This window comes from Lepidochelys kempii, chromosome 25, assembly GCF_965140285.1.
Source record: "Lepidochelys kempii isolate rLepKem1 chromosome 25, rLepKem1.hap1, whole genome shotgun sequence".
NCBI lineage: Eukaryota > Metazoa > Chordata > Testudines > Cheloniidae > Lepidochelys > Lepidochelys kempii.
Window position 1 is genome coordinate 8,062,577 of NC_136404.1, and position 15,026 is coordinate 8,077,602.

Genomic DNA, 15,026 nt, shown 5'->3' on the forward strand with positions numbered 1-15,026 from the left:
GCATGGGCAAGAATGGAGAGCAGGGAGCTGGAGACACGGCTGAGGACAATCCTTGAGAACACAGACCTAAGTCCTGAGGGGAGGAAGGGGAATGGAGGGAGGGGCAAGGGTTGGTTGTTTTTATCCCAGTATACAATAGATCAGTCAGATTCTGATCTCAATTACACTGGTGTAAATTCACCCCAGGGCTAAGGCCCTGGCAGAGTGGTCCTAGGGGCAGAATGCTGAAGGTGGCCACAACCTCCCCTTCCATCTATCTGGCCTGGAATCTATTTGGTCCCTTCACGGCAGCCTCTGAAAGCAACTTTGCTGGGAAGGGGCCTGCAGGCCACCTGGGGGAGCCCAGAGAGGGGTGGTGGCAAATACAGACTAGGGATGCACTCTTTACCCATTGCAGCCTCCCATGCTGGAATCCGCTGAAGCCAACTAATGATACTGCCTTGTTCCACCAGCCCCCATCCCTGGCACAAAGAGGTGCGAATCTGGCCCCCTGCAGCACTTTCCTCTGCTATACAATGGGCCAAGAGCACTAACACCAGCCTCCCAAGGGGGCTCTGCATCAGTCACATGTCTGGGCTTTTGCCCTCTGCACCAGGGAAGACTCACGTGCCTTGGAGTGTTTCATTTTGGCAGGGTAATTAAATAAATATCCCTGTTGCTCCGGGTTTATATTGGAGCCAGCGAGGCGAACACTCACCATCAAAGGCAGCCATGCTCGCCTCGCTCACCAGCTCCTGGTGCGTGGCCAGAAGGGCCTGTCTGAACTTTAGGTTGGTTTCCCTGCAAACAAGAACAGGTCTGAAAACAATCTGAAGGAAAAGCCACAAAGCAGGGTGGTGCTGGTCACTCCCCTAGGGCAGTGGGTCTCGATCTTTCCAGACTACTGTACCCCCAAGTTTCACCTCACTTAAAAACGAATTGCTTAAAAAATCAGACATAAACATACAAAAGTGTCACAGCGACTAGGACTGAGACATCGCTCACTTTCTCATTTCTCCCTTATAATTATAAAATAAATCAACTGGAATATAAATATTGTCCTTACATTCCACTGTACAGTATATGGAGCAGTGTAAACAAGCCATTGCCTGTATGAAGTTTTACTTTGTACTGACTTTGTTAGTGGTTTTCATGTAGCCTGTTGTAAAAGTAGGCAAATCTCTAGATGAGTTGATGTACCCCCTGGAAGAGCTCTGCGTACCCCCAGGGGTATGTGTACCCCTGATTGAGAACCAATGCCCTATTGTGCCCAAGGGTTGGAGAAGTGTGGGGTGAGAGGGGTATTATTAATTATTACGATTTATGTACATTACAGTAGCACCTAGAAGCCCCAGTTGAGATCAGGGCCCCATTGTGCTGGGTGTAGCTTATACACGGAGTAAGAGACAGCCCCTGCTCTGAAGAACTTACACTCTAAATACATTATCCCCATTTTATAGATGGGGAACTGAGGCCCAGTGAGATGATGTGATTTGCCCAAGATCAGGCAGGGAGTCTGGGCAGAGTGGGAGATTTCACCCAGCTCTGCAGACTCCCAGGCCAGTGCCTTAACCACCAAATCATCCTCTTTTGGCTCCTGTAATTATTGGGGTTACTCTGTACCCCAAAAGCCTAGGTCCTAGGAGCATGCCAAGTGCATGCATCTCAGAGGCAAGGCCTGCAGGTGCTTCAGCAGTGAGGCCTTGTGGGCGCTAGCCCCGATGGGTCCCAGACACAGGGCTAAAGGGCAGGTTGTCACTGGGGCTGGCAGGACGGGGAAGGTTGCAGATACCCTTGGTACAGAAACTTACACAGTTACAGTCACACTGAGCGACAGCGGGTCCTGTTCGGGCCCCGGCCAGTCCCATCGAGGGTCAGGGCTGGTCAGCCCTAGTGCCCAGGGCACCACTCCAGTCCAGTCTCTATTCCTGCAAACGGGCATTGGCAGGTTTCCAAGCCAGGCTCAGTTAGTGCCTCTCATTGGGGCCCCTCCACCGTGGCTCCCTGCCCAGCCATTGCTGCTCCCACATTAAGTCCCAGACAGGCCTGCATCTGGCAGTCACATCTGGCAGTCAAGTCCGGTTCAACATAGAATCATAGAACTGGAAGGGACCTCGAGAGGTCTCCTAGTCCAGTCCCCTGCACTCATGGCAGGACTCCGTATTATCTAGACCATCCCTGACAGGTGTTTGTCCAACCTGCTCTTAAAAATCTCCAGTGATGGAGATTCCACAACCTCCCTAGGCAATTTATTCCAGTGCTTCACCACCCTGACAGTTAGGAAGTTTTTCCTAATGTCCAACCTAAACCGCTCTTGCTGCAGTTCAAGCCCATTGCTTCTTGTCCTATCTCAGAGGTTAAGAACAATAACTTTTCTTCCTCCTCCTTGTAACTTGTATGTACTTGACAACTGTTATCATGTCCCCTCTCAGTCTTCTCTTCTCCACACTAAACAAACCCAGTTTTTTCAATCTTCCTTAAGAGGTCATGTTTTCTAGACCTTTCAACATTTTTGTTGCTCTTCTCTGGCCTTTCTCCAATTTGTCCACATCTTTCCTGAAATGTGGTGCCCAGAACTGGACACAATACTCCAGATGAGGCCTAATCAGCGCAGAGTAGAGTGGAAGAATTACTTCTCGTGTCTTGCTTACAACACTCCTGCTGATACATCCCAGAATGATGTTCGCTTTTTTTGCAACAGCGTTACACTGTTGACTCATATTTAGCTTGTGATCCACTATGACCCCCCAGATCCCTTTCCGCAGTTCTCCTTCCGAGGCAGTCATTTCCCATTTTGTATGTGTGCAACTGATTGTTTCTTCCTAAGTGGAGAACTTTGCATTTGTCCTTATTGAATTTCATCGTATTTACTTCAGACCATTTCTCCTGTTTGTCCAGATCATTTTGAATTTTAATCCTATCCTCCAAAGCACTTGCAACCCCTCCCAGCTTTGGTATTGTCCACAAATTTTATAAGTGTACTCTCTATGCCATTATCTAAATCATTGATGAAGATATTGAACAGAAACGGACCAGAACCAATCCCTGCGGGACCCTACTCATTATGTCCTTCTAGCATGACTGTGAACCACTGATAACTACTCTCTGGGAACAGTTTTCCAACCAGTTTTGCACCCACCTTATAGTAGCTCCATCTAGGTTGCATTTCCCTAGTTTGTTTATGAGAAGGTCATGCCCGACAGGATCAAAAGCCTTACTAAAGTCAAGATATACCACATCTACCGCTTCCCCCCATCCACAAGGCTTGTTGCCCTGTCAAAGAAAGCTATCAGGTTGGTTTGACATGGTTTGTTCTTGACAAATCCATGCTGACTCTGTGGCTGTGCACATGGTTCCTGGGCTTCTCTCCAGCCCCCTTCTGCCATGTGGCTCCTGCTCCCCAAACCGAGCCCCGCCTGGTTCAGGACCATTCCTCTCACCCAGTCAGGGGAATGGGAAGTGCAAAGCGAATGGGGCCGGTAGGAAATATGGTCCCTGCTTAGCCAGGAAAAAGGGGGTATACAGAGGAGGCTGATGAAACTTGTAGTCCGCTGCTTTGGAGATGCAATACACCCCAGGTTTTGAATTTTGGGTGTCCCATTTCAGAATCCTTCAGGGCCTGATTTTTGAGGGTGCTGAGCACCCGCAGCTGCCAGGGGCTTTACCCGGAGTTTCAGGCACCCAGCACCTCTGAAACCCTGGCCAAGGTGTCTCCAGCTGGACTCCCAAATATGGAGGCCTCAGACCGTTGGCTATGGTGTCTCTGGGCCCCAGCCGGTGGCTGTGGTCTCCCAACGGTCTCTCCCTCTGCTTACCCATCAATATCCGCTGTCTCCACGTAGCACAGGCTGCTGGGCTCTGAGCTGGACAGCAAGAGCAGGTCAGCCTTTAAAAGCAAGTGAAAGAGAAAAGGCCTCAGAGAGACTTTCCTGATGAGGCCCCCCTCGTCCCCGCTCCCCAGCATTACGGCCTCGGAGTGAGGGGCCTGGCCCAGCATGCGGGGCCTCACGCACCGGGACGAAGCTGTCCTTGCGGAGGCAGACGACGTCACCGACACAGATGTCCCGCCATTTCTTCCAGCTAAAGCTGCAAGAGAAGAATGAGCCACTGAGGGAGGGCCCAGCCCTGCTGAGACGCGCTGAGCTGACAGCCCTGGTGGCCTCTCTCCATGGGGCGGGGGCCAGCAGCAAGGTAAGTTTCACTCCCACCCTCCCCCAGCCTCTGCGCCTCAACCCTGACCTCCAGGACGAGAGGAGACTTCAGTCTCTGTGGCCCATCCAATCCTTGGCCGCTCCGCTGAGCCTGCCAGTGGGGAGGCCAGCTGGGCGGGTGGTTTCATGGCATGGGAAACCGGCATGGGACCCACCAATGCCTAACAGGCACGCCGCCAAGCAGCCGACGAGGGCAGCGCCTTTGGGCTGTTGGGGAGCTGGGCTTAGAGGCCCATTTCAGTCCCTTCTGCACCCTTCCGCCTCCTGATAAGAGCAACCTCAAGCTGGGATGTCACGCTGTAGGGCCCCACTTTAGGAGCCCTATTAGTCAGAAGTGGCAGAAACTCGCTGGATGCCCTTCCTAGGAAAGGAAACTCCCTTAGGACAGGAGGAGGTGTCCCATGGAGCCAGGGCCACCTGGATCCCCATCCCAGCTGGGACTGGGATGTGTTAATCCCAAGCATGGAGCAAATGAGGCCTGCCCCAGGTTGTGGCAAAGTGTGTCTGTGTGGGGGAGCCTGGGGGTGATGACACATCACAATCTCTTCTCTGAGCACAGCTGCTAAATTGGGAGAACCCTAGGGCTCAGACAATGCCACAGAGCTGCCACCACCCCTCCCCCTGCTTCTTTGAACACATGTTGGAGGAGAAAACGACTGTAGAGAGTGAGTTTTATCCTCTAGCTCGCAGCTGGACATTTCTCAAGGCCCCTAACCTTTTCCCCACCAAGATTTCGCAGGGCCTGCTGTTGATCATCCAGTCGCTCCGATGTCGGGCCTGCAAAAATAGGAGAAAAGACAGGGACAGGCCATGTCGGGCTTCCCTGTTCACCAGGGCTGCAAGAGAACATCCCTGTTAGCACCGGGCTCTGTCCGGGAGTTCCAGCCCCAGAGTGAGGAGATCTGCCCTTCACTGGTGTGATACTGGCAGGCCAGATGCCAGCTCTTGCCCAGGCTGCAGGCATTAGCTAAGAACTGACTAATTCGTTGTTGGAGGCCTGACCAGTTCACTTATGTGGTAGTGTTGCTCAAAATAGGTATTAATCCTATAAGACAGGTTTCAGAGTAACAGCCGTGTTAGTCTGTATTCGCAAAAAGAAAAGGAGGACTTGTGGCACCTTAGAGACTAACCAAATTATTTGAGCATGAGCTTTCGTGAGCTACAGCTCACTTCATCGGATGCATACCGTGGAAACTGCAGCTATGCATCCGATGAAGTGAGCTGTAGCTCACGAAAGCTCATACTCAAATAAATTGGTTAGTCTCTAAGGTGCCACAAGTCCTACTTTTCTTTTTGCGAATCCTATAAGAATGTATTTACTAGTATTACAACTCAATTGCATGTTTGTAAGTTGCTGCATGCATTAATCTTATTTGAAATGTCCGTATTCCAGGAAATATGTAAGTTTTGCTTTATAACTTTGAAAATGTTTGCTCTAAACTTGTGAACCCGGATGGGAAGAGTGTTTACCTCCACCTCTACCCTGGTGGCCAGAAGAACTATCAAAATCAGATGATCCATCAAGGAACATCAAAATACGAAGATTTGGTGAATGGGTCTATCGCCCCTTGGAAACACTACGTCCAAGGAAACTTATCCTAAGGACTTGGAGGCTGAACGAAGGAAATAAAACAAAGATACATGAACATTTTCCATCTCTTTGTTGTTTGAACTCTGACGGCCAGAGACATCAAACTGAAGCCAGAAATCCCCAGGGGTTACCCCTGGGTCCACCCTGAAAGACACTTTGAAGTGACAGATCACTACAGTTCTGTCACTCTTAGGATTTATTGCAACTCAATTGGTATCTATATCTGCTTGCTTTAGCCTGGAAACAACTCTCTTATTTCTCTTTCCTAGTTAATAAACCTTTAGATAGTTTATTACAGGACTGGCTACAGCCATTGTCTTTGGTGTGAGATCAAGGGTACCAACTGATCTGGGGTCAGTGACGGGTCTCTTGGGATTGGAAGCAACCTGAATATTTTGTGATTTTTTTTGTGTAAGTGACCATTTATCATCATTTATAAAGTCCAGTTTGCCAGATAGGCTGGAGAGTCTAAAGCAGCGGTTCTCAACCTGCGGCCCGTATGTGGCCCAATTAGCACACAGCTGAGGCCCAGTTGTGTGCTAAAGGCCGCAGGGCCCACATGCAGAATCCCAGCTGCCCTGCTGCCCAGCCCGGGGCAGCAGGGTTGAGGCTGCCAGGCTGCCCTGCCTTTAGTGTGTCAGGGTCCGGGCTTCCGGGACTGCCCTGCCCCACAGGGTGGGATCCGGGCTGTTGGGGCTGTGCTGCCTCGCAGCCCTGCAGAGTCCGGGGCTGCCCAGCTGCCCAGCCCCGCAGCGGGATCTGCTCCTGCCCCACTCTGTGGAGGGGTCTCTGGGCGGGGGCTTGGGTGCTGAGCATAGGGGTCTGTAGGAGTGGGGTTCAGCGGGGGTATGCTGTGGTTCTCAACCTGCGACCCAAGTAAGTAAATAGGTTGAGAACCACTGGTCTAAAGGGACTGTCTGTGACTCCATGGTAAGACCGTGATAGTGATCCAGGAGTTCACATTTGGTTCTGGGTGAGTAACAGCTACTTATAGGGGTGTCTGCCCAGATATAGGCACTCACAGTCATGAGCCCGTCCACGCAGCATGACACAAGGCATGCCCAGTGGGTCTGAACGTGGGGAGTAGGGGGGCGGTCAATATATCTGTGGATCTAAGAGGGAGTATGTCCATTGGCTGGGACCCCAAAGAGCAGGGGAGGGGAGTGGGTCAATCATGGAGAGGCCAGAACAGGGGAAGGGGCCAGTTACTCATCCCCGCTCCAAAGGGAGGATGGTAGATAGTCACAGCCCCTTGTCTCAATGAAGGCATTGTGGATACACGTAGGGTTATGAGGCTTAAAGATGCAGGGAGCGCCAGGCTTCTTCCAGACTTTTCAGCTCAGTCCTGGGCTCTCCGGCAAGCCACACCATGCACTGGGCCCCTTTGTGGATTTCCAGCCCTGTAAACTGATGGCATACTCACAATGTCATCAATCAGGTCCCGTAGGCCTCTGAGGAGAAGGAGGGAGCTCAGGGGCAGCAGCAGGGTGAACCAGGGCAGGGTGGAGATTTCAGGAACGGTCTGAAATGGGAGGCAAGAGAGAAGAGGAACATCACATTGCTAGGGGCGGGTAGGGGACCAGACACAGCTTCACCCCCCACCCTGAAGCACTGACCCTTTCTGAGTGTTGGAAGAGTTGGGGTAACTTCCCCATTCTTTCTATGGGAGCATCTGAATTTCCTGGTTCCACCTGGGACCAGACTATTGGTTTAAGAGCAGCTTATTTCAGTTTATCTTAAAGATCTTCCTAATCAATTGAAACTAAAACAAACTAAGGACTTGTCTACATGGAGTGTGATGCTGGTAAGTGGCAAGTGCCAGCTCTGGTGCCTAGGCATCAGCTGAGAACTGACAAACTCACACCTGCAAGCCAGGCCAGTTCATCTGCATGTTAGTAAAGTTCAAAGTAAATGTGAAATGTACAAAAATGTGTTTAGTGTTTAAACTGCATGAAGACAAAGCCCTGGCTGGGATAATTTAACTGGGAATTGGTCCTGCTTCGAGCAGGGGGTTGGACTAGATGACTTTCTGGGGTCCCTTCCAACCCTGATATTCTATGATTCTATGATTCTAAGAACTGGTGGGATGTTGCAGGCATTGTTTTCCTTTATCTGTACCCTGTTATAATGTAATAGCAAGCTTCTGCATTGTATATACCCCAGTAACTAAGGAACTCATCAAACTGAGAGGAGCCTTGTGTAATGCAAATGAAGAACTTGAATAGGAGAGTGTTAATTCCTGCGCATTGAAAGCAAGTGGTCGTTATGTATCAGATCAAAGATCAAAGTCTCCAAGTGCATTCCTCTTTTCCTGCCATGAAGAAAGAACCCACGTGGGGGCTGTCCTGACAGCTCGGTTTCTGTGAGAAGCTATAAATATGGACCCAAGGAACAATCTTCATCTCTTGTCTGTCTGGATTCTAACAGGGCAGAAAACTGAACAAGGAGGCAGAGATCCCCTGAGTTATTCTGGGTAGCCCTGAAAGACTTTTGGGAAACTGGCAGAACACTACGCCACGGCTAGATTTTGCAATTATAGAGTGTGACTCACCTGTACATATATATTTTACCTGCTTTAATCTCTCATTAACTCTAATTTCTTTTTCGTAGCTAATAAACCTTTAGTTAGTTTACTATAGGATTGTCTTTGGTGTAAGATCTGGGATACAAATCACCCTGGCTGAGTGTTGGTCTCTTGGGACTGGGTGTTACCTGATTATTTTGTAATTGTTGGTGTAAGTGACCATTTATCACTTAGTCCAGCCTGCCTGGATGGCAAGATAGACTGAAGCGTCTACGGGGACTATCTGCGACTCCATTATAAGAATATTGTAGGACTTTAGGAGTTCACATTTGGTGCGGGGTTGGTGAAATCTAATTATAGAACATACGACAGGTCTGGGGTGCCGGCCCTGCTTTTTGACAGTCTGCCCGGAGGTTGGCCCTCACGCTTGTGAGCCACTCCAGGCAGGGTGACATGGGGAAATTGATCAGAATAGCTATTGCAGAACAAAATATTCCACAATAGCTAGAACAGCTACTGCAGAATAGCTGCTGCAGAATAAGCTATTCTGGTCAATATCCCCCCATCAAGACGTTAAACCAAAGCTGGGTTAAACCAAAATAAGAGCTTGCCTAAACAACCGAAATAACGGTCTCTTCTCCTAGCTTTAGGTCAATTAAGCCAGTTATTTCAAAATGGAACACTCCTGTAGTGAAATGAGAGAGCCCCACACAGACGGACGCTAAAATAACTAAGGGGATGAATGAAAACCCATATGGTTATTTTGGTTCCCATGTGGCCAATCCCTAAGAGCATCCGCATGGCCTTTTGCGCCAGTTTAGCTGAACTGGTTTAAAATCTGGTACAGTAGACAAGGCCAAAGCAAAGAAGCTTTGATCTAATGACTTTCAAGGGATTTGGCTCCTAACTCGCATAGGAACTTTTGAAAATCCCATCCTTGGTGATTAAAGGACTGGAAGCCAGGACTCCTGGGTTCTGTGCCCAGCAGCTCACTGTGTGGCCTTGGGCAAGACGCTTTGTCACAGTCTCTGCAGCTAATGTCCTTCCTGGGGGCAGTGTGAGGAGCGGAGAGTATTTTGTGGTCCTTGCATGGAAGCTGCTACTGAAACACAGTCTTCTTAAATTACCCAATGGCTAACCCAAAATCCCCATAAACCGGAGAGAGAGGGAGGCTGCTCTAGCCCAAACGGAGGCCGAGAGAGGTGAAAGGACTTGCCCCAGATCGCGCAGCGATCCTGTCGCAGAGTTGGGGTTGGAACCCAGAAGTCCTAACTCGCAGTCCCCAGCTCCAAGTACTAGACACGGCTCCTTCTTTAGACAGCCTCTCTCTCCCCTCTGTGCCCATCTTGGGGCACTGGCGTGGCAGGCCCAGCAATCTCCCCCCGACCTCCCGCGAGATCTCACCTGCAAGAGGATGACGAAGAGGAAGTAGAGGTTGGCCAGACGATGAAACTGCTCATAGAGGTTGAGTGGCAAGAAGGTCAGGACGTTGTATTTGGCTGTCCTGATGGCGTTATCCTGGAAGGAGCATTTTAAAGACTGCCATGGCTGGGCTTGCTCAGGACACAGCAAGAGCTGGGCTGGGGCAGAGCTGGGCTTTCTGCCAGCCACTGGGATCTCATGGGGCACAGGATATCCCAGCGAGGCATCCCCTTCTTCCCAGGCTAAATTCTGGATTCACTCTGCAGTGGGGCTGCTGGGCCTAGAAAGTGCCAGGGATCTAGACCAAGGGATGGGGGTATATGGTGGAAGCAGAGTTCCTTCCCCCCACACCCACTCCTCCACCTCGGGCTCTGCGACCCTGCGTCATCTTTTACGCCAGTACAAAGCACTACCAAGTCAGAGTGGAAGCATCCAACCCCCGCTTTGCAGCCAGTGAATGACTGCTCAAGGTGCAGGGCAACTGGGAATCTGGCTCTTACTCTTCATGGTCCAGTTCCTCACATGTGTTTAGGTGCCTAACTCCCTTTGAAATCAATGGAAGTCAGGAGCCTAAATACCTTTGAGCATCTGGGCCTATCAGCTCATCTCCCAGTCTTATTCTGGGTGGGTTCAGCCAGCTGGCATTGTGGCTGACACTAGGGGTCGAAACAGGCACCTCCAGAGCTAAAAACAAGCTGCTCTAGCTTGAGCTAAAGAGCCAGGTCTAGCCACAGACTCGCATCCTCAGTGGATCAGGCACAGAGGGGAGCATGTAACACAGTCAGTGGGTTACACACCCCATCCTACCCTTTCTTATCCCCTCTCTCACATGCAGGCTTTTTGGTTTTACCTCTGCTGCCAGGTCCCACGGTAACAGATCCTACCCAGTCACCGCACAAAACTCACACACCTCTGAAGAAGCAGGACAAGAAACTTGCTCCAAAAAACCCCCCCAGCGGCTTCTATCACTCAAGCTAAGGGAGCCTTCCGTTAGCAGGGAGCATTACCTGGTCCCTTATGCTCTCTACGGACCAGCCACTACAGGTCACGTGGCTCCCTCAAGCACACAAAGCCACAACTCCCTTCTCGGAGAAATCTCAATGGCCCAAAACGCTGCTCCGGACCGTGACTGGCAAACACTGCAGCAATTGTATGGCAGGCCAGTCCCCCCTCCTCATGTTGAATGAGACACTCAGGAAAGCAGCGCTTCCAGTCAGCTGCTCTGGAGACCTGTCTGCTCAAGCCCTGTCCACAGCCAAGGGGCTTGCACGGCCAGCTGGGAAATCAGCAGAGACGCTACTGGCCAAAAATAAGCACCGGCTTGAAGCAAGGTGACTCACCTCATATTTCTTCCTTGTCAGGCAGAAGGCGACTCTCTTCTTGAACTGTTTGTGATAGGCTCGGTCGTTGGCCTTCACCTCCCAGGTGAAATCTGGAAAAGCAGCCAAATGCTGAGCCATTAGCCAATCTCTGGGCAACAGTCTCTGGCCCGTGGGGAAACGAGGCAGAACCAGGACAGATGACAGCACCATAAGACCCACAAGGAGCTTCGGGTACTGCTTGCTGCTGGCATGAATGGCTTTCCCCGAGGAGGCAGGACCTTGGGACCCATTGGGATTGGGATCCCACAGGCCTGATTAGAGGTGGCCTTTGGGGCAACTGGAGCAGAGCAAGAGTCCATATCAGCCAGACACAGCTCCAACCCCGGTTTTCTCTTTGCTCCTCACTAAGCACTACATTGTGCCCAGCCCGGTGTAGAGACTGCAAGGGGACAGAAAGAACAGGAGTACTTGTGGCACCTTAGAGACTAACAAATTTATTTGAGCATAAGCTTTTGTGGGCTACAGAGAACACCGGAAGCCTTCCCTTGCCACTCACTCCTGCTCCGGAGCCTGTTGCAAGCTCGGCTCTTGGATTTCTGGTGCCTGAGGACTGAGGGAAACCAGCACTTACATTGGGGTTGGAGTCCACTGGGGAAAATCAAGCCGAACAGAGCTGGCATAGGATGGGCAGTCCAGGCTTTCCAAGGGGGCAGGAGGGGTCTGTCTCAGTCCTTTACCCACAAGAACAATCCTGGGGCAGAGGTGGTGATTTAATGGCACAACCAAAACCTTGGTGAATGAATAGTCCCCCAGCCAAAATTATTTAAATAGATCCTACAATACCTTTTTTTAGTAGCAGGGTATAGCTACAGCTGAGCTGGGACGTTCTTAGCCAAGGTTCCTAACTCTCCCACTTTCTATGGATCCCTACACATCATACTCGCCTGCCCCATCTCCTGTCCCAATCCATGCTCTCCCAATGCCAAACAACCCAGCCATGCCATCTTGCACTGACCTAACTGCTTCTTACTTCCATTCAGGTGGCTCTCGAGTGACTCCTGGTTAGTCATGCTGCCGGAATCTAGAAAGCAAAGGAACCAAACATCTTTACAATAATGAACAATAAGCATAGCAAGGTTTTATCGTTCTACAGCTCTTTTCCTTTCGTGGGATGGCAACTCACTTTAACTGTTTCAGAGGAGCAGCCGTGTTAGTCTGTATTTGCCAAAAGAAAAGGAGGACTTGTGTGTGGCGGTTTAATGACAAGACAGCACAGAGCTTTAAGCAAGCAAGCGAGCTGGTCTGCTAACGGGCTTTTGCCTGTTAGCTTTTTACCTTTTATTTTATTTTTTTTTTGTGCATTACATTTTTCAACAGATAAAAGGGATACACTGGCTTTGTTTAACATTTTGATTTACCAATTTTTATTTACCGCATTCCTTGCTCTCGGGCCTTGAGCCCAGTTCTGGGAGGCTTCCCACGGTTCATGTCATCTGGGCGAGATTCCAAGGTTCGTGCCCTTGAGAAGAGCTGTGTGTGCACAGCTCCTATACAACACTCCGGGTGTGCCCTGAATGTTGCCAAGCGCATGAACCTTGTATGAATCCTACACTTGTGGCACCTTAGAGACTAACAAAAGCTTATGCTCAAATAAATTTGCTAGTCTCTAAGGTGCCACAAGTCCTCCTTCACTTTAACTGTGCTGCCCTGGTTCTTTAAGCTCTCTGGGGCTGATACCCCAGAATGCAATACCATGTGGAAGGAGGTAGAAAAATTGGAAAGAGTCCAGCGGAGGGCAACAAAAATGGTTAGGGGACTGGAACACATGACTTATGAGGAGAGGCTGAGGGAACTGGGATTGCTTAGTCTGCAGAAGAGAAGAATGAGGGGGGATTTGATAGCTGCTTTCAACTACCTGAAAGGGGGTTCCAAAGAGGATGGCTCTAGACTGTTCTCAGTGGTGGCAGATGACAGAACGAGGAGTAATGGTCTCAAGTTGCAGTGGGGGAGGTTTAGGTTGGATATTAGGAAAAACTTTTTCACTAGGAGGGTGGTGAAACACTGGAATGCGTTACCTAGGGAGGTGGTGAAATCTCCTTCCTTAGATATTTTTAAGGTCAGGCTTGACAAAGCCCTGGCTGGGATGATTTAGTTGGTGCTGGTCCTGCTTTGAGCAGGGGGTTGGACTAGATGACCTTGTGAGGTCCCTTCCAACCCTGATATTCTATGATTCTATGATTCCACAGTGGAGTAATTTCCTCCTGACCTCAGACAGTGATGAGCTTCTGCCCTGAAGCCTCATATTGGCTAGATTTTATTACCCCAGCATATGTAAATACACGTTATTCACACTGACGTCCAATTCTCCTTAATTAACTCCTTGTCTCAGTTTTTATTCCACAGCAGGTTGATTATGTGTTGTATAAAAAAGTATTTTCTTTCCATCTGTTTTAAAGGCAGTATCTTTTCATTGCAATGAGGGCCAGCAATCCCATTTGTTATGCTACATTCTTCCATCACATTTCCTATTAATCTCCTTTCTGCACAAAACAGTCACAGTGCCAGACTCTCTGCTGGCTTAAGTTGATGTCAGTCCAGCTGGGTTGAAACTACTTGTGGCAGGACTAAATCTAGTTCCTCAGCTTTAATTTCTCTCACTCAGGCCTCGAGTCATTTTCACAGCCTTGCCACCTAGATGCAGCATTCCAAACTGACTCGAAGCCTACTTCCCAACTTCTCCAGAGTTCATGATCTCTTCTCTGGATCAAATATCTGCATATCTCTTTAGGTCCTGAAGCAATGTACTGGCCTTGTGCAGGAGTAAATGAGTGACCTAGCTGGCCTGCAGAAATCAAATGGGTCATCATAGAACATCAGGATTGGAAGGGACCTCACGAGGTCATCTAGTCCAATCCCATGCTCAAAGCAGGATCAACCACAACTAAATCATCCCAGCCAGGGCTTTGTCAAGACGGAACTTAAAAACCTCTATGGATGGAGATTCCACCACCTCCCTAGGTAACGCATTCCAGTGTTTCACCACCCTCCTAGAGAAAAAGTTTTTCCTAATATCCAACCTAAACCTACCCCACTGCAACTTGAAACCATTACTCCTCATTCTGTCATCTGCTACCACTGAGAACAGTCTAGATCCATCCTCTTTGGAACCCCCTTTCAGGTAGTTGAAGGCAGCTATCAAATCCCCCCTCATTCTTCTCTTCCACAGACTAAACAATCCCAGTTCCCTCAGCCTCTCCTCATAAGTCATGTGCTCCAGCCCCCTAATCATTTTTGTTGCCCTCCGCTGGACGTTTTCCAATTTTTCCACAACCTTCTTGTAGTGTGGGGCCCAAAACTGGACACAGTACTCCAGATGACGCCTCTCCAATGTCTAATAGAGGGGAACGACCACGTCCCTCGATCTGCTGGCAATGCCCCTACTTATACAGCCCAAAATGCCATTGGCCTTCTTGGCAACAAGGGTACACTGTTGACTCATATCCAGCTTCTCGTCCACTGTCAACCCTAGGTCCTTTTCTGCAGAACAGCTGCCTAGCCATTCGGTCCCTAGTCTGTAGCAGTGCATGGGATTCTTCCGTCCTAAGTGCAGGACTCTGAATTTGTCTTTGTTGAACCTCATCAGATTACTTTTGGCCCAATCCTCTCATTTGTCTAGGGCCCTCTGTATCCTATCCCTACGCTCCAGCGTATCTACCTCTCCTCCCAGTTTAGTGTCATCTGCAAACTTGCTGAGGGTGCAATCCACACCATCCTCCAGATCATTAATGAAGTTATTGAACAAAACTGGCCCCAGGACCGACCCTTGGGGCACTCCACTTGATACCGGCTGCCAACTAGACATGGAGCCATTGATCACTACCCGCTGAGCCCGACAATCTAGCCAGCTTTCTATCCACCTTATTGTCCATTCATCCAGCCCATACTTCTTTAACTTGCTGGCAAGAATACTGTGGGAG

General features: G+C 49.8%; 1 protein-coding gene across 1 annotated transcript in view; it reads right to left on the minus strand.

Annotated features, from left to right (window-relative positions):
• ATP8B3 (ATPase phospholipid transporting 8B3) overlaps positions 1 to 12,119 on the minus strand; it is a 43,961-nt gene extending 31,842 nt beyond the window's left edge. Inside the window, exons 1-8 of the mRNA XM_073324681.2 lie at positions 12,065 to 12,119; positions 11,068 to 11,159; positions 9,710 to 9,823; positions 7,205 to 7,303; positions 4,906 to 4,967; positions 3,993 to 4,065; positions 3,795 to 3,865; positions 698 to 780 (exon numbers count right to left, since the gene is read on the minus strand). Of these exons, the coding sequence (XP_073180782.2) occupies positions 698 to 780; positions 3,795 to 3,865; positions 3,993 to 4,065; positions 4,906 to 4,967; positions 7,205 to 7,303; positions 9,710 to 9,823; positions 11,068 to 11,159; positions 12,065 to 12,119 (649 nt within the window). The remainder of the gene's footprint in view (positions 1 to 697; positions 781 to 3,794; positions 3,866 to 3,992; positions 4,066 to 4,905; positions 4,968 to 7,204; positions 7,304 to 9,709; positions 9,824 to 11,067; positions 11,160 to 12,064) is intronic.
• Between the last annotated feature and the right edge of the window lie 2,907 nt (positions 12,120 to 15,026).